This window comes from Haliotis rufescens, unplaced genomic scaffold (genome assembly GCF_023055435.1).
Source record: "Haliotis rufescens isolate VD_foot unplaced genomic scaffold, xgHalRufe1.0.p SCAF_13, whole genome shotgun sequence".
Taxonomy (NCBI): domain Eukaryota; kingdom Metazoa; phylum Mollusca; class Gastropoda; order Lepetellida; family Haliotidae; genus Haliotis; species Haliotis rufescens.
In genome coordinates this window covers 26,916,164-26,937,911 of record NW_025963813.1, presented here as the reverse complement: position 1 = coordinate 26,937,911, position 21,748 = coordinate 26,916,164, and the positions used below count along the sequence as shown (strand labels likewise).

Sequence of the window (21,748 nt, the reverse complement as noted above, 5' to 3'; positions counted from 1 at the left end):
TGGGAAAAAAAGTAGGTGAACCTATGTCAGTTAACAATTGTAGATTTGTCTCTGAGTGTCACCGTATCATTATTTCTAATTTCTACAACCTGAAATGTTCGCCTTCGTGCATCAGATTCCTTCAAATAATATGTAAACGGTAATTGTAACAGGCAAGATGAATTTCAGGAAAAATAAAAGCGACAAAGGGAAGTAATCACTGTTGGGTAAAATACACAGTCCCACAAACGAAAACCTCAGTAACCTGGACTGGTCCCAAGTCCTCTTGCAGCTGGCTGCACACAGCTTTATGTGACGTGCGCAACAGAGGCAGGGGACCAGTCTAATACGCAACCTTCCTCGTGCTATCTGCGCCAACAAATGACCAATGACAGTTATCATTGCATGTCGTGCCGTTTTATAGTTGCAAATCATAACACTATGTTATGAGGTCGGTGCATATAAGTGTTTTGCAGCATATGCAGTGACTAGCAATCTAATCAGGGAACACAACATATTGATGTGCTATATTTAAACAAGACGTCTCAGCTACTTACAACACAGCCAGGCTTTTCATGTCCGAAGCCGTAAGTATTGAGCGAAGCCTTTTATACGGTGTGAGGAGCTTTCTATATGGGTCAAACTGACCGCATTTAACCGACCGTGACACACAAGGTTCATCAGTGTTGTTGAGCTTGGTTCGATGTGTTGACGTGTTGAATGCTGACGCAATTCGGGTGAATAGACTCAATAAGCTGGTTCACCATCAGGTACTGTCATCCTTATCTCAACTGATTAAGCTAGTCAATGAGAACACACGGGACAAACCAGAACATCAGGCGATTGATCGGAAACCAAGCTCGGTCTCCGAGACAGCTGGGGCGACTTGTTTACAGTGAAATTTCTCTCAGTTTCACGGCTTATTCGCTGCTTGAGCTGCCGTGGGCTGAAGATAGATAGTCGGAAGAAGCCAAGTTTGTCAGAAGTCCATTTCACCCTAACTGTCAGTCTTTGTTTAAAGGAACTGACAGAAATATACAGCATCGAGGCGAGACTGATCGGCTTCCAACAATGGCTGATCCATTGAGACGACAAACTCGGGCTAAGGTACGATTCGTGATTTCGTTGTTTGTTTATGAAATTGAAATTAGTCATCGTATTGGTTCTGAAAGAGCAATTAATGTTAATTTTATTGGAAAATCCATATATATATATCCACTTACCTTCATGCGATGACGTGAAAACAGATTTATTCATTAAAACTTTAGCATGAAAAATGGCAGGAAAATTGACGAGTCACAGTCAGCTGAAAGAACATTTGATTGAAGAGAGCGTCACACTTTGCTGAAGCTTGCCACGTCTGATTGGACATATGTAGATCTATATGATATTGTAACAACCATACGCAAACAACTAGATCTATATCTGGATTTAAAAAATAATATTCGAATCGTCATGTGCCAAAAACTCAGAGTTGTCATGTCATAGGCTAAATTTTAAGCTGTCTTCTGTTCTGATTGTAGTGTTATCGCGTTGTGTATTGTGACTTGTCAATGACATATGTAAGCGATGTCGCCTAGCTCCTTGTTGATGAATCAATCCTGTGATAACACATTAGGTATATACGTGTATTTCATATTATTTATGATAGAGCATATATAACTGGTTATATCACCCGTGAAGATCCGGGGTAGTATAGGTCTTCAGCAACCCATGCTTGCAAAAGGCGACTATGCTTGTCGTAAGAGGCGACTAACGGGATCGGGTGGTCAGGCTCACTGACTTCATTGATGCATGTCATCTTATCCAAATTGCGTGGATCGATGCTAATGATGTCAATCACTGGATTGTCTGGTCCAGACTCGATTATTTACAGACCGCCGCCATATAGCCGGAATACTGCTGAGTGCAGCATTAAAAATGCATGTATTATGCCATAATTTTCCTCGACACTTCCACGAGATTGGCTATGCGCATTACAAATGTTTTGGAGTCATTTTCAATTATTATCTGTATTATATACAAATCTACATGTGTTTTCAATAATTATGAAAATATATTGTATTTTTGGGAGCGTCAGGTATGTTTTTGTACAGTAGGCGGTCAGCAGGCTAGTTTATCAGAGGAAGCTGGCGTCATACACTCGTTAATGTGAACTTAGGTGTAAAAAAACAGGCAAGTTTATCAGAGGAAGCTGGCGTCATACACTCTATAATGTGTACTTAGGTGTAAAAAAAACCAATGAGTTGAGCTGTTTGCAGGGTTGTTGGGAGTGTAGGTACGTTTCAACGGTATTTATCATGGATAACATTGCTTGCACGGTCGCTGTCAACCTGTTATAAAACCAAACGTCGTTTTGTCAACAGTTCACTGTGAATAGTGTAATTTCCTGTAGATCAAGTAGGTGTTATTGTCAGAAAGAGTTATACAATTTATTTACCGCCCGAGTACAATTAATGCCACAACACGAGAAACCATTGCGCCTTATTTCGTAAATAGACATATCGCCATCTTGTTTGATATTGAAAGTAGCAATTAAAACGCTAGCTTTGTGACGTGTCTGGAACAGCTGTCACGCGGGATTACAGGTAATCTCGCACAAGGGATTAATTGTGTAATGTTTTACAAATTGTCAAGTGGGGGGTACTTTCGCAGGCAATTGTTGCTTTCGGGAACATATCCCAGGCGATATACACACAAGTCATGTACATAATACGAAGGTGTCAATGTCAAGCACGTTTCAAAGCGTTACATGTTATAAATACGTAACTATTATACCAGTCGTACTTATAAATTGTGTCCATGTGACGTCAGAGTGTCGACTTGATCAAAGCTCTTTCGAATTGTAAACTATTACCCTGTTCACATGCGCCTCTATACATGTGTGTGTGTGTATGTGCATACGTGTGTAGAAATACGTACGTGAGTATACTTTTCACGTGAACGCGTTTACTCATGTGTATATATTTACACCAGGAGCAAATTTGCATCATGTCTGGAGCAGATGCAAATGTATGTGTGAATTTGCACTGTGTGTATTTGTTGCAATGTGAACGTTTATGTCAACGTAAGAGGATTATTTATAATTAAGATCTGTTCTTTTGCCAACACCAAACAAATTGTCAACAGTTGCCAACTTTAATGCGTATATACAGTGTTGAGCGGACGGTGTTTTCTTTTGGTTTTAAGGAGTCAAATCTTTGTGTACAAATTAAATCAAACACTTATGTTGCTTCACGCGAAAATCTTCGATGAAGTGACACTCTTCTCATTCAACTTTGAATAGCTTGTGCATGTAGTTTAACACCGCACTCCGCAATATTCCAACTATATGAGTGAGGTCTGTAAATAATGTAGTCTGGTCCAGACAATTTAGTGGTTGACATCATGAACATCGATCTACACAATTGGTATACGATGACGTGCATCAACCATGTCAGCGAGTCTGCCCACCCGAACACGTTAGTCGCACCTTAAGACAAGCATGTTGCTCATGATGGAATGAATATCATGCACTGTGCAAGCCACCTAGGGTGACATGCAACATCTGTCGCCCAGGGTTACGAGCCAGCACGTTCATCCCACGCACATTATTATTGCTTAAACCTAACCAAAAAAAGCACACCTATTTTTTACCTAAAAAACCAACACAATTGTTAATAAGTAATCCTCAATTAATCATCTATGCAGTAAATTATTAACTCAAAATCTGCACGGTTGAACATGATTTGTTTTGTCTAACTTGAAATCGGAATCTTCACACACACGAATGAGCATGTAAAAACAGACAAAAGTAATATCGATTCGTTTTAAATGTTCAGATTTCATATGTCATCAGAGATGTTTCTTGAATGAAAGTCGAAAAATGTGGGTGGTTGGGAGGGGACACGTATATATATAAGTAATAAAACAATAAATAAATTACCACTATTTCTAACAAATAAAATCTAACATAAACCGTCCCAAAATGCAGGGAATAGCGTTCTAGTATAAATTTAAAATGTTTTGGGGAAGCATGAACCTGGACTCTCTGGACAAGATACTGATTATTAGTGGCCGCCGTCATATACCAGAGGTGAGGTGGGTTTAACGTCGCGTCCAAGATAATTGTACTTGCATAGCGACGTGCATGCACGTGTGTGTGGCTGCTTGAAATAGCCCGGACTGATGCCGATTTATGGTGCTAGCTCAGTGAGATTCCATGCCACAGTTTAACATGAATACCCCACCCAAACACAGTATACTGACTCCGAGCCGACCAGTCCTTGTTTTAGGCCCTTTATGCCGTGCGCCGGACAGGGTGAAAACAAGTACCATCTATTAACGTTTTTTCGTATGACGCGGTTGGGGATCGAACCCCGGCCCGGTCCTTCTGCTCTCCGGGCGGACGCTCTAACACTAGACCACGGAGGCGGTCTGTCACATAGCTGAAATATTACTGAGTGTTGAACAACGCACAACTTCCTTATGGTCAAATTTTATATGCTGTAATGAGAGGTCCATTAATCTCCAAATCACAGAAAAACATAAACAGTAAAACATAGTTAATATAGATGTTAATCGTCCTTTATCTGTGATGTCTCTGCCAGGATTGAGAGGAATCCATATCCATTGATAATCAATAAAGGAATTTCACTGGTTCACGTGACTATCTATCACATTAACCCACACAATGTGACAGCTGTCGTGACCCATTACACAAAGGTTGCTTGATATCTGTATACCTAAATCATGTGAAATTTTACAAGCTTTCTTCGAAATCGATTGAACAAATTACTTTTGGAGGGATCGGACGTAATGATGTTGAAATCAGTCAACCATACTACCGGAATAACCCGAGTGGGCCCGAATGCGTCCCTATTGACGAATCATGTCCCCGCATGTTTTCTCAGAGTAATCGTCCATAAACGATGGGTATCCGGAATAACGAGGTCCAGACAACTTGTGTTCACTGCATTGATCTTTGTTTTGTTTGTTTGTTTGTTGTTTAACGCCGCACTCAGCAATGTTACAGCTATATGACGGCGGTCTGTAAATAATCGAGTCTGGACCAGACAATCCAGTGATTGACATCATGAGTATCGATCCACGCATTTGGGATCGATGACATGCATCAACCAAGTCAGCGAGCCTGACCACCCGATCCCGTTAAACGCCTCTTACGACAAGCATAGCCGCCTTTTACGGCAAGCATGGGTTTCTGAAGAACTATTCTACCCCAGATCTTCACGGGTCGTATTGATCTTGAACACTTAATGATGATTAACTTATTGTAATGGTCATATAATTCTTTAATATGTATGTTAGCGATTGGAAAATTAACGTCGGAAATATAATAACAGTTTGCACTATGATGTGTCTCTCATAAGCGTGTGGTACATGTCACCTAGTTATTGTAAGGAACGGGTCCAGGGTATGTATCATACTAAGCAGAGAGATAATACCCTGGATAATCGAGGATGAGTGTATCTCTGTAAGCAAAATACTTGTTGGTTGTTGGCTGAAAATACCGTGTTTCCTCCATTAATTGTTCCGGGTATCATTAGTTTTTACCATACGAACTGTTCTGTCCCTGAAAGCAATATTCCAGCGTTTTGACGTCGGCCTGCAAGTAGTCGAGTCTGAACCAGACAATCCAGTGATTGATGTTATGAACACCGATCCACGCCGTGGGTGGACGTTGTCACGCCATAATCTCACCGAGCCTGACCATCGGATGCAATACGACAGGCATAGGTTGCAATGGACCAATTCTAACAGAACCATACGTTAAATTAATCAGAAGCAGACAACATAGAAGTAATCTCGCTAAATTGAGATGTGGCACTCTACCTCTTCAAATTGAATTAGGAAGATTTAGTCGACCACCAGTTCCTCTAGAGGAAAGAACCTGTAACTATTGTAATCAAAATATCGTAGAAGACGAATTTCATTTCCTAATGAACTGCAGACCATACTCGGATATCCGTTGTAACTTACTGATGGACGCTCACACCACCGACAATAATTTTCTCAGTTTAGACAAAAATAATCAGTTTGTTTACCTTATGCAAAACGAGGAGATACAACATTGCCTAGCTGCAACAGTGTCCCTGATGTTTCGACGACGTATGGATGTAAATTTATCATAATAATATAATATTAATTTATTACTTGTACACTTGCACTGTTTCCAGCGGTCTGTGTCTGAATATTACATTGCGGGTCGTCTTTAAGCATTGTATTGTAGGTTATATTTAGATCGTGGGTAATATTTGATATTGTAAGCGCAGGTTGCTCGTGTGACCCAATACTTATATGTTTTTAAATATGTGATTTAATTTATAATTTGTTTATATGTTAAATGTCTCTCATAACCCTGAATGGGTGGCCATTTTTTATCTTGTGGTGTAATGTATTTTGTGACCATGGGTGAGACAAAAATAAACAATTTTTCTTCTTCTTCTTCTATTTCTTCTTCTTCTAACCGGACCTCCATGTTCAATTGCAGGTGTACGTGACACGCACGGTGCCCCAGCGAGGTGTTGACATTCTGCTGGAGGGATGTAACGTGTCCATGTGGAACAGCGAGGAGCGGGTCCCCCGGGGGGAACTTCTGCAGAGCGTGGTGGGTGTGGAGGGCATCCTGTGCATGCGAAGTGACCAGATCGACAGAGAGGTTTTAGACGCGGCAGGTGAGTTATTTATTCCCCTTGATGCTAAGCGAAAACGTGCGAGATCATTCATCACCACTCGCACTTTTCCCTAGAAAACACGATTTTGTCCCGTCATGACTCGAGCTGGGTCCGTTCCACGAAGCGATCGTGACGCAACGACAGTCGTAAGTGTGTATAAGTATGGGAGTTACGATCGACCTGAGCGCTACGATAGCTTAGCCGAACGCAACCCAGGTCACGAAAGGCGCGAAAGCTTCATTTGCTTGAAGCTCTCTTAAAATTAGGTTGAGAACAATAAAAGAAAAAGTGTTTGACATTCTTTTTACTGAATAACATGTTACTTCAGAATTCTTTTCGCATTAGCTATGCACACGTCTCATGTATATGCCCAATGTTTGTTTGTTTGTTTATTTGTTGTTTAACGCCGCACTCAGCAATAGTCCGGCTATATGACGGCGGTCTGTAAATGATCGAGTCTGGACCAGGCAATCCAGGGATTAACATCATGAGCATCGATCCATGCAATTGGGATACGATGACATGCATCAACCAAGTCAGCGAGCCTGACCACCCGATCCCGTTAGTCGCCTCTTACGACAAGCAAAGTCACCTTGTACGGCAAGCATGGGTTTCTGAAGAACTATTCTAGCCCGGATCTTCACGGGTCATATGCCCAATGACTGTAATTAAGTTCAAAATACTCTGGATGTAGTTTGTCAAGGTTCCTTGAACATAGACAAATATATCATAAATCAGAGGTAAAGAATGTATGAGGTAAAGAATTTAGTTTCCTTGATGATAATGTAGATAGGTTAGTCACGTGTATTAGCATGCGGTTAAAAACATAGGCGTGCGTGGTTAGCCACGTGATCACTCGTCAAGCCAAAAACAAGGCCTGGCTCGGTGTCAGTATGCTGTGTCTGGGTCGGGTTTCCATGTTAAACAGCGGCATGGTATCTCAGTGTACAAATATTATAAAACCGGACTAGTATCCACAACCACGCACGCGCGCACATACACAGACACGAGATGAATGCAATGTTAAATCCATTTTTCGTGAAGATCCGAGGTAGAATAGGGCTTCAGCAACCTATGCTTGCCGAAAAGGCGACTATGCTCGTTCTAAGATGCGACTAACGGGATCAGGTTATCAGGATTTGCTCATGATGTCAGTCACTGGATTGTCTGGTCCAGACTCGATTATTTTGACCGCCTTCATATGGCTGGGGTATTGCTGAGTGCGGCGTTAAAAACAAACAAACAAACAAACAACCTCACCTCATGATTGACTCTCTTTCCTGGACATCCTTGAACCTTGTTCCGCAGTTGACCTTGACCATAGCATCCGACCTGCAAACATTCATCAGCTTACTTCTAATTCCTACCCGGGAGAAAGGGGTTCTTTTTGCCTTGTTTACCTGTGTACCTGTTCTGCTTGTTTCTGAACGACCTAGCCAGGTCCCGGTAATCTGTTATATATAGACGTCGCGTGGCAACGACATATCATGTATTTGGAAGGTGCACGTTTTGTTTTCGAGGAACTAGCAGCTAGATGTCTTATTGTGTCACAAGGTATCAAGCATTCCTGAGCATATACTGCGACTCGACATTATAACGTTACCTCCTTCGTTCGACCCGTGAAGATCCGGGCAGGAAGAGGTCTTCAGCAACCCATGCTTGCCGCAGAAGGCGACTATGCTTGACGAAAGATCCCAATTGCGGTTGATCGATGCTCATGGCGTCAATCACTGGATTGTCTGGTCCAGACTCGATTATTTACAGACCACCGTCATATAGCAGGAATTTTGCTGAGTGCGGCGTTAAACCAACGAACAGACAGACAGACATCCTTCGTTCGATGGCGCTCTGTTCTCTGTTCACGAATATACGTGTCGTGAAAGACTCTGGGTAGTCAAGTGGTTCGCTCGTCACGCCGAAGACCCAGGTTCGACTCATCACATTATGAAACGTGTGACGCCAGTCAGGGGCGTCCCGGTCGAGTGCGTGGATGCGTTGGTCACAAGTAGTCCACACCCGTCAAGGTCACATGATGTGACCGTCTGGTACTCTGTGCTAGTCGCCTTCGCGAGCATGTGGTATACCGGTTATGTACCGAGTCTGACCGAATTCTGACAGGGATGAGACCAGCAAGTGTGTAATGTGAATCCCACAGTTTGTTATTCAACGATGTAGTTCCGCAGTGTGAGGGGGGCATATTCTGGCAACGTTCTCACGTGCCAATCTGACAGCCAACAAAACAAATTACCATTTCAACAGATAAGTCACTTTGCTGAAGGCTTCTGCTCTAGGGTCGTCCTGACCTAGGTCTCACTCAGTTTTGTTTGTGTGTGTGTTGTTTAACGCCGCACTCGGCAATTTTCCTGCTATATGACGGCGGTCTATAAATAATCGAGTCTGGATCCGGGGTAGACATAATAGAATAGGTCTTCAGCAACCCATGATTGCCGTAAAAGGCGACTATGCTTGTCGTGAGAGGCGACTAACGGGATCAGGTGGTCAGGCTCGCTGACTTGGTTGATGCATGTATTCGATCCCAATTGCGTGGATCGATGCCAATGTTGTTTAATAACTGGATTGTATGGTTCAGACTCAATTATGTACAGACCGCCGTCATATTGCTGGAATATTGCTGATTGCGGCGTAAAACAACAAACAAACAAAACAAACAATCATTCAGTGTCAAATACTGCCTGAATTAGGCGACCCACAATGCATGTAACTGGGAAACGTTGGTCGGCGGCTGGCTGTTTTGTTATGGATATAAACCCCCCACGAGGTCCTGACGGAGAATGTCAGTTGGAGTTGGAATATAGCTGAGTGCGGCGTTAAACAACAAACCAACAACAACGATATTCCTGAATAAAAAGAGGTGTAAAACCATCGTCACCCACTATCAATAGTAAAAATTGAGTAAATATAGCATATAATGTATCATATAATGTATCATGGTGAATACACGGCGTGTATATACAGTAAAATACGTCTATAACGAACACGCTTATAACGAACTGACGGATATAACGAACTTTATTATTGGGCCCGGCCATTTGCTGTATAGATGTTGTATATATGCTTATAACGAGCTACGGTTACAACGAACTAAAATTAGTGGTCCATTTGAGTTCGTTATAACCGTAGTTTACTGTATACGTACGAAACACCACCAAGAGGGACCACTGCGTAAGACGACGATACACTTCAGTGTTTCCATACAGAATACCGCGTGTATGTTAACGGACACTGTCAACACAGAACCATACAAATGCACCATACAATGTATCAATGCAGAATACGGCGAATACAATATCCTATCCGAAGGGGGATAAATAGATAAATAGAGTTGTTGGAATATTAATTAACCTATTAAACCTACACTGCTCCCTTGTTTGACGACCATATATAGTACATCTGCCAGATAAGCATTCTCGCTTCGTCATTACTTATCAAGTGCCATCAGTTTTGCTCTGTCATTATGACCACTTTATTTCCAACTTTAAATGACTTGAAATGCATTGTCATCCCTATTGGGTGAATACTATTTAAGTCACCGATCAGATAAGCAATGTTTTTTCTTAAACCTTTTGTCTGTTTACAAGTCGGAAATAGCGCGTTAAGGAAGCCTAGGTTAAAACGTTCTCTCGCCACGCCGAAGGCCTGTTATATTTCGCCGCTAGGGTGTGAAACCTGAAGCCCCTTTCTGGTGATGTTGCAAAATGGAAAGTCATTTGAAAGTCTGTAATATAATGTTTGTTTTGTTTGTTGTTTAACGCCCAATTGATAAACTATATGACAGTGGTCTGTAGATGATCGAGTCTGGACCAGACAATCCAGTGAGCATCGATCCAGTTGGGATGTTGTGACATGCAATAGACCAAGTCGCGGACCCGGGCGGCCAGATCCAGTTAGTCCCTTCTGTGGACAATGGTGAAGATCCGGGGTAGAATAGTTCTTCAGCAACCCAAGCTTGCCGTAAAAGGCGACTAACGTGATCGGTTGGTCAGGCTCGCTGACTTGGTAGATGCATGTCATCGTATCCCGATTGCGTGGATCGATGCTCATGATGTCCATCACTGGATTGTCTGGCCCAGACTCGATTATTTACAGACCGCCGTCATATAGCTGGAATATTGCTGAATGCGGCGTTAAACAACAAACAACGAAAACAAACAAAGGCATAGGTTGCTTGACACGTGAACTTTAGTCTGAATTCCTACGGGTTTGTGATACGAAGACACACACGGGTCAGCATAGTCCTGCACCATGACCTTGGAATATATGTATTTCATGTAAACAAAACCTATCTAGATTTATGCAAAAGCAAGTCTAGCCAGCTCTATTTCACAAATCAGCTTCAGGAAAATAACTGTTTGATGGGCATTCTAGAAGTTGGTGTGTAAGTAAGAAAACGTATATACAACTTTATGGATAACAACCGCAAGTTTATCGCCGGAAGTTGTTATTCAGAAAGCAATGTATTTTGTAACAAAAGATTTCATTTACAATGTTAGTCTGGGATCAGCAACTAGGCGATGGTCCAGAGAGTGAGTCAAGTTGGAATTTGTCTTTAAGACTTTACTTTAAAACATCACGTATATCGTTGTCTTTTATTCATACGTATGTATGTTGATGACATGATTCAGAATGTAGGCTAATTGTCTTCGAAAAGTGCAATGATATGACCCAAATGTTTGCTCGCACAGGCTTTAAATTCGAAAGGGGAGAGATTGATATCTCAGCTGAAAACCGTCCCATAGCAATAAAAATGCCCCAACTGTTAATATCCCCGCACAACGAAATAATGAAAAACTCATACGCATACGCGCATAAAAGAGAAGTCATGCGAACCAGAACGTTTTCAGCTTTGAGCGACGTGTTAGTGTTCAGTTAACCGTGCGATGTCCTCTGTACCGACAGTGTGGGATAAACTCCTGCACAGTCTCAACAGGTGGATGTCCATTATCTACCAGGCTGCCTGTATTCTGTGCTTCTCATTTCTCGCCGTTTCTAAATTATCCTCCCTCTCGAGAATTAGAAAAGGTTTTCATAGTAAACCATAATCCTCAGCACTTCGCTCTATAGAATAAAAATGAACAATACATACATTCATGTTGTGTCTTTTCGGAAGGATTCGGAAGGCCGATTTTTATAACCACATGCTGATACACGTGACTTGTTATATATCTGTATAATTAAGAAGGAACCCCCGTGAAGATCTAGGGCAGAATAGGTCTTCAGCAACCCATACTTGCCGTAAAAGCCGACAATGTTTGTGGTAAGAGGCGACTTACGGGATCGGGTGGTCAGGCTCGCTGACTTGGTTGATGCATGTCATCGTATGCCAATTGCGTGGATCGATGCTCATTAATGTCAATCACTGGATTGTCTGGTCCAGACTCCATTATTTACAGACCGCCGTCATATAGCTGGAATATTGCTTTTCGGAACTGTCCGTATATGTTCATTTTTGAGAAACTGCAATCAGATATGCTGCACCAAATGCTTCACACGATCGTTCCAAGGTATTCGAAACATCGATGTTGATTGGTTGTTTAGAAAGTTAACCCGACTCGACATCCCATGGGGGTGTGTCGGATCTTCACACAGAGGTGGAACTGGCCCTAGTATGTCCTCCCCACCCTAGAGAATTAGAAACGAGTCCAACTCAAGTCTTGAATGATTTGGCAAGTCTAGATTGCCTCAGCTCTGAAATTAAGGATTGTTCTGGGCTCCATTTGGATTATGTTCTTTTTATTTTGTAGACATATATTTCAAAATAAGATTATTTTGTTTTGGGGACTAAATGTCAGTCAATTACAACCCTCTGACCTAAAGTTGATCTTGTTTGTCGCCTTAGCTTCGCGCTATGATTGTCAATCCCTCGAACACACACCCATGTGTGTGTCATTCGTATTACGTGAGCGTGTCAGTAGGCCATAGATGTAGGATGTAGGATACAGGTGGCATCGTGATAGCCGCACAGTTACACCTATACAGCCGTAAGTTAACAATTGCGGCAAGTGACCTCAAGGACCAAGACTTGAACCCAACCAACATACCTTTAACAGACAGACGTGAACTTTGGACATCATTTGACCATCAGACGACCATCTGTGGAAGGTCGGGCAGCTGGGGCGTGATTATTATCAGATATCGAGCAAATATGCAGACGAAAACCCGTTATCGCGTCTGTGCACGTGAAAGTGCACAGCTACCCGAGCGTTACCGTAGAACCGTGTTATCAAATCGAGGCGACAACCAGGTTGTCGGGTTTCTTATCACGAGATGTCTGGTAGCTGTAACAAGTGTTGGATGTTAACCTTGATCAATGAAACAGTTGTGTAGGACGGGATGGAATGCGGACTCTCCATTCTTCACAAACGACGAGAGCAACATGTACGAAAGAGTGTTTCTTCTTGCCGTTTGGCGCGCCAGAAATCTTTGATCATGGGTTCGACATGGTTCGTCTTGGTTATGTTTTTAGGTTTGTCGACCCGTGAAGATCCGGGGTAGAATAGGTCTTCAACAACCCATGCTTGCCGTAAGAGGCGACTAACGGGATCGGGTGGTCAGGATCGCTGAATTGGTTGATGCATATCATCGTATCCCAATTGCGTGGATTGTCTGGTCCAGACTCGATTTTTTTCAGATCGCCGTCATATTGCTCAGTGCGGCGCTAAACAACAAACAAAGAAACAAATCTTAGGTTTGTCAGCATAATACCGTGGGGTACACGTCTAAGACCTGGAAAAGTTTCCGCTTTCTTTCGACAACAAGCTGCAGGCCGTGATATAACTGAAATACTCGCCGTGATGTAACTGAAATACTCGTGATATAACTGAAATACTCGTGATATAACTGAAATACTTGCCGTGATATGACTGTAATACTCGTGATATAACTGAAATACTCGTGATATGACTGAAATACTCGCCGTGATGTAACTGAAATACTCGTGATATAACTGAAATACTCGTGATATAACTGAAATACTTGCCGTGATATGACTGTAATACTCGTGATATAACTGAAATACTCGTGATATGACTGAAATACTCGCCGTGATGTAACTGAAATACTCGTGATATAACTGAAATACTCTTGATATGACTGTAATACTCGTGATATAACTGAAATACTCGCCCTGATATGACTGTTATACTCGCCGTGATGTAACTGAAATACTGGAAGCGGCGATAAACCCAACTCACTAACTTGTTGACATGGATTAAAAAACCCATTCAAGATTCTTCTTGCTGTGGTGGTAAGGCGATACACATACTGCGTTTTCAATGTAGAACTTGGCCACCTTTAGATTTAATTGCGCTAAATTGATTTAGAACCGAACACGCAGCGTGAGGTTTCAAATATTAATTTTGCGCGGGTACATCTGCAGGTAATCCAGCTCCACATCTTGTGTGTAGTTGTCTACCGGAAAACTAAATTATTTCATAACAAATGTAAAACCTTGAAACGTAAATTCTCCCTACTTAACACACAGGGACGGTTCACCATCTCTTGTATTTGCGACTTAAAATAGTTTTGTGTTTGCAAAATCTTAAAAAATATAAACAAAATAATGAAAAAATGTTTAGGGTCACGAAAATTCTTTATCATACATTTACATATGATTATGTACAAAATCAATTCGTTTATGCAAAGGGTTCGGCGAAGTGTTCTAGGTAGGAAGTGACAACATCAAATAGATGGCTTGCGGTATATTCAAATATACAAATACGAACTGAGACTGAGAGTCATTTTGGGATTTCCTTCCACATCAAGCTGCCACGCCTTGGGGGGAGAATAGGTCTTCAGCAACCCATTTTTGTCGTAAAAGGTGACTTTGCTTGTCGAAAGAGGCGACTAACGGGATCGGGTGGTCAGGCTCGCTGAATTGGTTGATACATGTTATCGTATTCCAATTGCGTGGATTGTCTGGTCAAGACTCGATTATTTACAGACCGCCGTAATATAGCTGGAATATTTCCTAGTGCGGCGTTAAACAACACACAAACAAACAAAAACGATATCAACGACCGCTCACCTGCGCCAGGTTCACGCCAGGCAATGAAGCCGTGTTCCGAGACCATTTCAACCCGCAACTAGATTTTTGTTAACGTGAGTTCTTTAAATGATACCGTTTTCGACCGAGCTTAGTGCAGTGTATTTCCGTCGTCAAACCTAGTTTGTTCTTGCTCGGACTGTATCCTGACATGCCGTCATTAACGAACAGATGTTCAATTAGCGATGTGCATGATCTCACAATGAACTTACGAGAACCTACGAGAACATCTGAGTGGTGACATCTGTTGGTTTTGTTCCAGAGATGGATTCTTGATTAGACCATTCTCATCCATGTCAGGGGGCACGGGTGGCCCAGTCGTCTATGGCATCGCGATTCGCTGTGCAGGGTTGCGTCCCTTTGGCACGCTAGAACCCTTTGATTGTGGGTTCGAATCCCGGTTCGCCCCGATTATGTTTCCAGGTTTGTCAGCACCATACCCGTGCTCGTGGGTTTCACCGAAATGGTAAACGTCTGAAAACTGCATAACTTCGGTCATTCCTCTCACATTAAGTGATTTAACTGGAATACTGTTAAAAGCGGCGTTAAGCCCAACTCACTCACTCACTCACTCACTCACTCATCCATGCAGTTACTAATGTTATACGAGTATTAACATAAGGGTCAATACAAATACGGCAGGGGTGGCCCAGTCGTCTAAGGCGTCGCCGCTCGCTGTTCAGAGTTACGTCCCTTTGCCGTTCCCGAAACCAGAGTTTATGGTTTCGAATCAGATGCTGATTATGTTTCTAGGATTGTCTGCATTATACAAGTGGTAAACGCCTACGGGTATATATTAACGCTGGATAAACCAGGATGTCTTGGAGGAAACCAGTTTGTTATCCCCCTCCACGAAGTGCTGTCCGTCTGTCCGTCCCGTTTCGTTTCGTTTCGTTTCGTGAAAGATATCTTAACCAAACTTGGCACATAGGTAGGTCTAGTGGTAAATTGGTGCCTTTAGATAGTTTTTGGATTTTTGACAAATTTATTTTTCGAGTTTCTATAGCATTACTTTGACTGAAAATGGGGGTAATGCTCGTTTCCGGAGCAGATATTGAAAACCGTCCAATATTTCTTGCCTTGCACACAACCCGACATGTCATTTTGGAGGGGGAAAGGAGTATTTCATGCCCGTTTGTGTTTGTCCTGTAATGTAAAGTATTGTCAAATTGTGTTTTCGTCCACCAGGGCCATCTCTGCGAGCGGTTGCCACCATGTCGACAATGACGGATCACATCGACGTCAAGGAATGCAACAGACGTGGCATCCAGGTTGTCGTCAGTCCCGTCCAATCAACGCAGGGCTTAGCTGACCTCACTCTGGCACTCATTCTTCTTGCCTTTAAGACATCCAACGAAGGTAAGATAAATCCCAGTGCGCGTTCTCTGTTGCTCCGTTCTCAGTACAAACACTCTCATAACACAGCTGTCACACACAGTGGCCCAGTCGTCTATTCGCAGCCAATAGGTGGGCACGGGTAGCCAAGTCGTCAAGGCGCCGCGATTCGCTGTGCAGAGTTGCGTCCCTTGGGCACGCCAGAAACCTATGATAGTGGGTTCGAATCCCGGTTCGCCCCGATTATGTTTCTAGGTTTGTCAGCACCATACCCGTGACCTGAGACATGCATCACTTCGGGCTTTCCTCCCACATTATGCTGACACGCCGCGATATAACTGGAATACTGATAAAAGCGGCGTTAAACCCAACTCACTCACTCACTCGCAGGCAATAGAAAGTCTTGTTACGGCCAATTGAAACCTACGATTGCGATTGCGGGTTCAAATCCAAGATTTGCCTTGATTATGTTTATCAGCACTATGATGTGCTAAAAGATTTCACCAAAGTGGTAAACGTCAAATACAGGTCGGGATACAACTGAAATACACCACTCCAGTTTTGATAGGGATATTCCTGTCTTTATGTCTGATTATCCTTAGTGAGTGATAGAGTGAGTATGGTTTAACGCCGGTTTTAGCAATATTCCATCAATATCACGGCGGGGGACACCAGAAATGGGCTTCACACAATGCACCCATGTCGGGAATCGAACCCGGATCTTCAGCGTGACGAGCGAACGCTTTAACCACTAGTCTACCCGACCGCCCCGATTATCCTTACCAAAGTTGAGTAGTATACTTTTCAAACCACTCAGCCATGTGTACAAATAGGGTGAAATGACGAAAAATAATGAATGTTCTGCATGTACATATGGGGTCCTTCGATTTGTAAATATTTTTTTAGAACATCTATCTTGTTTTTCTAACTTTTCGTTTGTAAATATTGATCTTAACGGTCGGTGTTATTTTGAGTGAATTGATGTTGGCTTTCCAATGACGTACATTTGTTTCGATTTAATTGACATGGTTTGTCACACACACAAACACGCTAACCTTCTTACCTAAAACTAAGAGAAGAAACTGCACTAGACGCAGGATACATGTCGAGTCTATGCAGGTTGTGTGTGTTGAAGGTGTGGGGAGAATATACGACATTATGGCTTGTCAAGTGCAGTGAAGATATAACTCAACTGAACTTTTATGAGTCGCGGGCAAAAAGGCATTCTAGTACAACTACGATTTCACTCCACAGTACAAATATTGTACAGTTCGAGTGAGAGTTGCTGAATCATGCATATTATGTTTGACTGTTTGTCAATGTTACCTTTTAAGTAAATCCCAGCCGTCGCATTTCGTCGCGTTATCCTTGGCCAAACCCGAAACGTTATACTGTTTTTGCCTTATCTTAATACCATCATGTAATTGTTAATGACTTTGAGCAAATAATATTTGTGGATGGTAGCCTTGGATGAAAATAGCAACAGCAATCCCGGACCAGGTATGTTAGTGTTAAGGATATCCTTCTTCCCGGGGGATTTCTGTACGTTGTCACTGCGCGGGAAAGTAGTTGTTCTTGGCTACTTGGTTAATGCCCTTCCCTGTCAGCGCAGGTCCATTTAATATTCTTGAAGGGGGATAGGAAAGGCCTAGCGGTTTTAGTGTTCGCTCGTCACGCCGAAGACAAGGGTACAATTTTGAAGCTCATTTCTCCTGCCCCACCCTCCCCGCCGTGATACTCATTCACTAATATTCTTTGGGAAGGGATTGCAACACGCAGCCAAGAATGATGTTAACAACGGTAGCTAGACAATAGAAATAAATTTTTTTGCCAATTTGTTAATGAAATATGTATATTATCCTATTTTGTTTGTTTGTTTGTTGTTTAACAATATTCCAGCAATATATTGGCGGTCTGTAAATAATCGAGTCTGGAACAGACAATTCAGTGATTAATATCATGAGCATTTCTCTGTTTTTCAGCAACCTACTTGGACAACTGCAATTTGGCAAACGGCACGGTTAGCACCGTGTGCCTGAAGAACCTTCGCAACAAGACTTTTGGTATATACGGCCTAACCATCCTCGGTCACGGCGTTGCTAAGCGACTGAAAGACCTGGGCGTGACCTGCATCATAGCAGCAGATTATCTCTACAGCAAGCAGACCTGCAACGCTGACATTGAGATCGTTTCCTGGAAGGAGCTAATCAGCCGGTCAGACATTATGTGTATTTGTGTACAGCACGACAACAACCCACCGCAGGTGTTCTCGAAGGAAGTGTTCCGGCAGATGAAGAACACCGCCGTCATCATTGATTGCCAGAACGGCAACGCCATGAGCTACGTTGATCTGTATGAAGCCCTTCGGGGCGGGCACATTGCTGCTGCTGGCATTAACGACTGCAACCAGGAACCTGTTCCCTTTAAGTACCCCCTGACCGGTCTCCACAACTGTGTTTTCCTACCTCAGACGGACGAGAGGTTGTATGACATGCGCCACAAGTTGTCAATGACGGTGGCAACGAGTCTGAAGAATGCCCTGTGCGCTGAGGACCAGACCAAGGAAGTGTGTTAAAGATTGGTGTTTTTCATGGACCACATGCTGAGCTTATAACACCTGCGAGCTTCTATTTCCCTGGCTACCTTGTACCCGTGTTATTGTTCGGAGGGCTGGTCACAGGACGAGGCACTCGTGTCAGTCCGGAACTAGCCGAATGGCGACTCGTGCTCTTCTCGTGGCAACTTTATAAACTTGGTTCCGTCTTCGCGCAAATGGGGCAATTTTATAAACTTGGTTCTCGCGCAAACGGACATAATAAGCCCATTGCTGGTTCCGGGAAGATGGCGAGTGGTGACGAATTGAAAATTCACGGAGTTAGAATAGTCATTGGAAGTCAGCATTGCTGCGCCGTATTCCACTGCGGCAAGATTTCTCAGTGGCAAATGTTAAATGTTATCCAAAATTACGCATTTGTGAAATGTTCTTTAATGTTGAATTTGTATTCTGTCTGAAATATGGTGCACAGTTATATACAACTCAACTTTTGATAGGGACACTGTAAGAAAAGCTTTCAAGGACTTGTATAAGAAATGGTGTATAATGGATTAACAGGTATAACCTATCAAAAGTTATAAATATTTTAAGGAGTTGAATGTAATATTTTTATTTTTATATTTGTTCCCCCCCATAAAAAATAAAAATATATAAATAAAAATAAAGTAAAATTAAATAAAATAAAAACTAAAAACTGGCCCCACATTTTGTTATTGTGCAGGGAAATCCCCGGTCCTTTAACTCCTGTAATCTAGCTGTGTGGCATTTGGATTTGAATTCCCTAACTGTTTGCGTTTATGTGACCATGGTGCAATTCTCTACTAGGACTTTTGTACCTCATAAATATTTCCTTGTTATTTTATGCAATGCGCACTCGATTCAGTGCCATACTTAGGTGGTATTATTTCCAACTATTTGGTTGCCCGGATGCAGTCACAATGTGCAATAGGTTCATGCAAGCTGTATTCGGCGTATTGCGGCATAGGGCTTTCCACACACCTGGCACTACCTGGGGTGGTGAAAGTCACTGTCATCTATATACGGACACCTGTCACATGTAGTGCGAAAAGTATGACATTCGATTTTGAAACCAGTTTGATATATTTCATTATTGATTCCCACCCAGTGTTGGCCGAGATAACATATGGGACAGAAGCGAGCCGAGTGACAGCAAGTGTGCCTACAGTTATTGTGCCAGTCGAGTCCAGAGGAGCTTTGTACATAGTTTTATGCGTCTTGTTTATGGATTTTTCAGCATTGTATTCCGCTAGTTGAATTGGTCGAGAATGACATATAATGTTAGGACGGCAAGGGAGGTAATAACGACAGATGCTGTGTATCGAATAGTCAAACTCGGTGTCTTGGACAACTGCTTTGTCTGGTTCAACACCAAACGCTTTAGCGGAAAAAGCCAAAGCGTTTTAGGATTCAGTTATAATCATTGTAAAGGGGATCAGAAACAGTAAGAGCTGTTGACTGATGGGTTTATGATACAGTAATATTCACACGAAACATAACTCCGCACACTCACGGGATAGAACTCTGTACACACAAAGGAGATAACTCCGTACTTTTGATTCGTTAATCCGGTCATTTGTACCTGCGGACGGTTTACAAGGGGGTGTACCGACCGGATTAACGGCGTTTCACTGTGCATTCGTAGTGATATAGGACAGTAGCAGACTAATACTTGATCTAAACCAAGCACGTTGCACACAGTTGCTCAATTTGTGAGTCAGACCAAATGGCTATATACAGGTATATATTATGACAATATTATTCATTTCAGAATAATGACAATTATGCAAGCCTTTCTGTCTTTTGAGTTTTCTACCTTTTGTACGTTTCTAAGAACGAAGACTGCTTTGGAGACAAAATTCAGCTTGGCGACAAAATGCTAGTAATTCTTTGTTCAAGTCTTGGTCAGGAAGGGAAAAGGGGCGATTTATCTCAAAACAACGAATTCCAAGTGGGAATTTGCCATTTCATAAAGCATTTGTGTTCGCAAAGAGGTTTGTAGCAAAATGGGGTGATGGAACACTGCCTATGTTTTGGTAACAAAACAAAGAACGGGTAAATAATACGAGAGGTGGATATTGTTTGGTGGAAAACAGTAGACGGGGTATTGTATATTGTTTTCATGTCGCTGTTTCGATCGGGGATTCACGTCATCATCCAAGAATTACATGTTGGATTTCAGATTTTTAGATCAGGCATAGTTGATCTCGTATGTGGGCGTGAGAGAGTATTGGTAGTATAAGGCATGTTTGACGTGCTTACATTGAAGATTGTTATGTTTGTTTTGTCAAATACACGTTCGCAGAGGGCATGATTTGTACATATAGCACATTGAGGCTCCCTTTTAATGCCTATGTATTTTAATGCAAATAAAAAACATAAAACTTGCTTAAGTCTTCTTTTTTCTCTCCACACTGTACGTATTCATCCTTGGTTAATGTTCGTTCGTACATTTGTTTGTTTGTTTGTTGTTGTTTAACGCCGCACTCAGCAATAATCCAGCGATAGTGCGGCGGTTTGTAAATAATCGAGCCTGGACGAGACAATCCAGTGATTGATGTGACGAGCATCGATCCACGAAATTAGGATCGATGACCTGCATCAACCAAGTCAGCGAGCCTGACCACCCGATCCCGTTAGTCGCCTCTTATGACATGCATAGTCACATTTTACAACTATGGGTTGCTGAAGAGGGCTGAGGGTAATGTTCAATTGGTGACCAACGCGACGTCGAGAGATGACACCTAACTCCAGATCTACCGCTAAACAAAGATCTAAGGAAATCAAATTACATGTTAAATCAGGGCGATATTTCGACCGACCAATGAAATGACTAACATGAAGTCGACATTAGCCAATCAGAAAGCACCTTTCTCGACTTTAAAGGCACTAGTTTCAAACAGGTGACTCATTCCAGAAAACAATATTCAAAATTTGAAAACTGAACAAAAGAAAATTCTGGAATGTATAAGAGATGGCCGAGACTGGCGGTACTTCCTACCGGCAGTGGAAAGTCTCCTCCGGTCCAAATGTTTATCACATTGAAGCGAGAGACAGATGATGACGGAATCAGTCGTACAGTCCGTAACTGTCGTTCTGAAAACCCCTTATTAACCTTTTCGAGGT

The 21,748-nt window shown here is 42.4% G+C and overlaps 1 protein-coding gene across 1 annotated transcript; it reads left to right on the top strand.

The window, feature by feature from the left end:
• Positions 1–514: 514 nt before the first annotated feature.
• LOC124152510 (glyoxylate reductase/hydroxypyruvate reductase-like) lies at positions 515–21,010 on the top strand. The gene is made up of 5 exons (XM_046525471.2): positions 515–566; positions 1,001–1,086; positions 6,470–6,653; positions 15,904–16,074; positions 18,033–21,010. Exons 2-5 carry the CDS (start codon positions 1,051–1,053, stop codon positions 18,623–18,625), a joined length of 984 nt encoding a protein of 327 aa, XP_046381427.1. The 5' UTR covers positions 515–566; positions 1,001–1,050; the 3' UTR covers positions 18,626–21,010.
• The last annotated feature ends 738 nt before the right edge of the window (positions 21,011–21,748 follow it).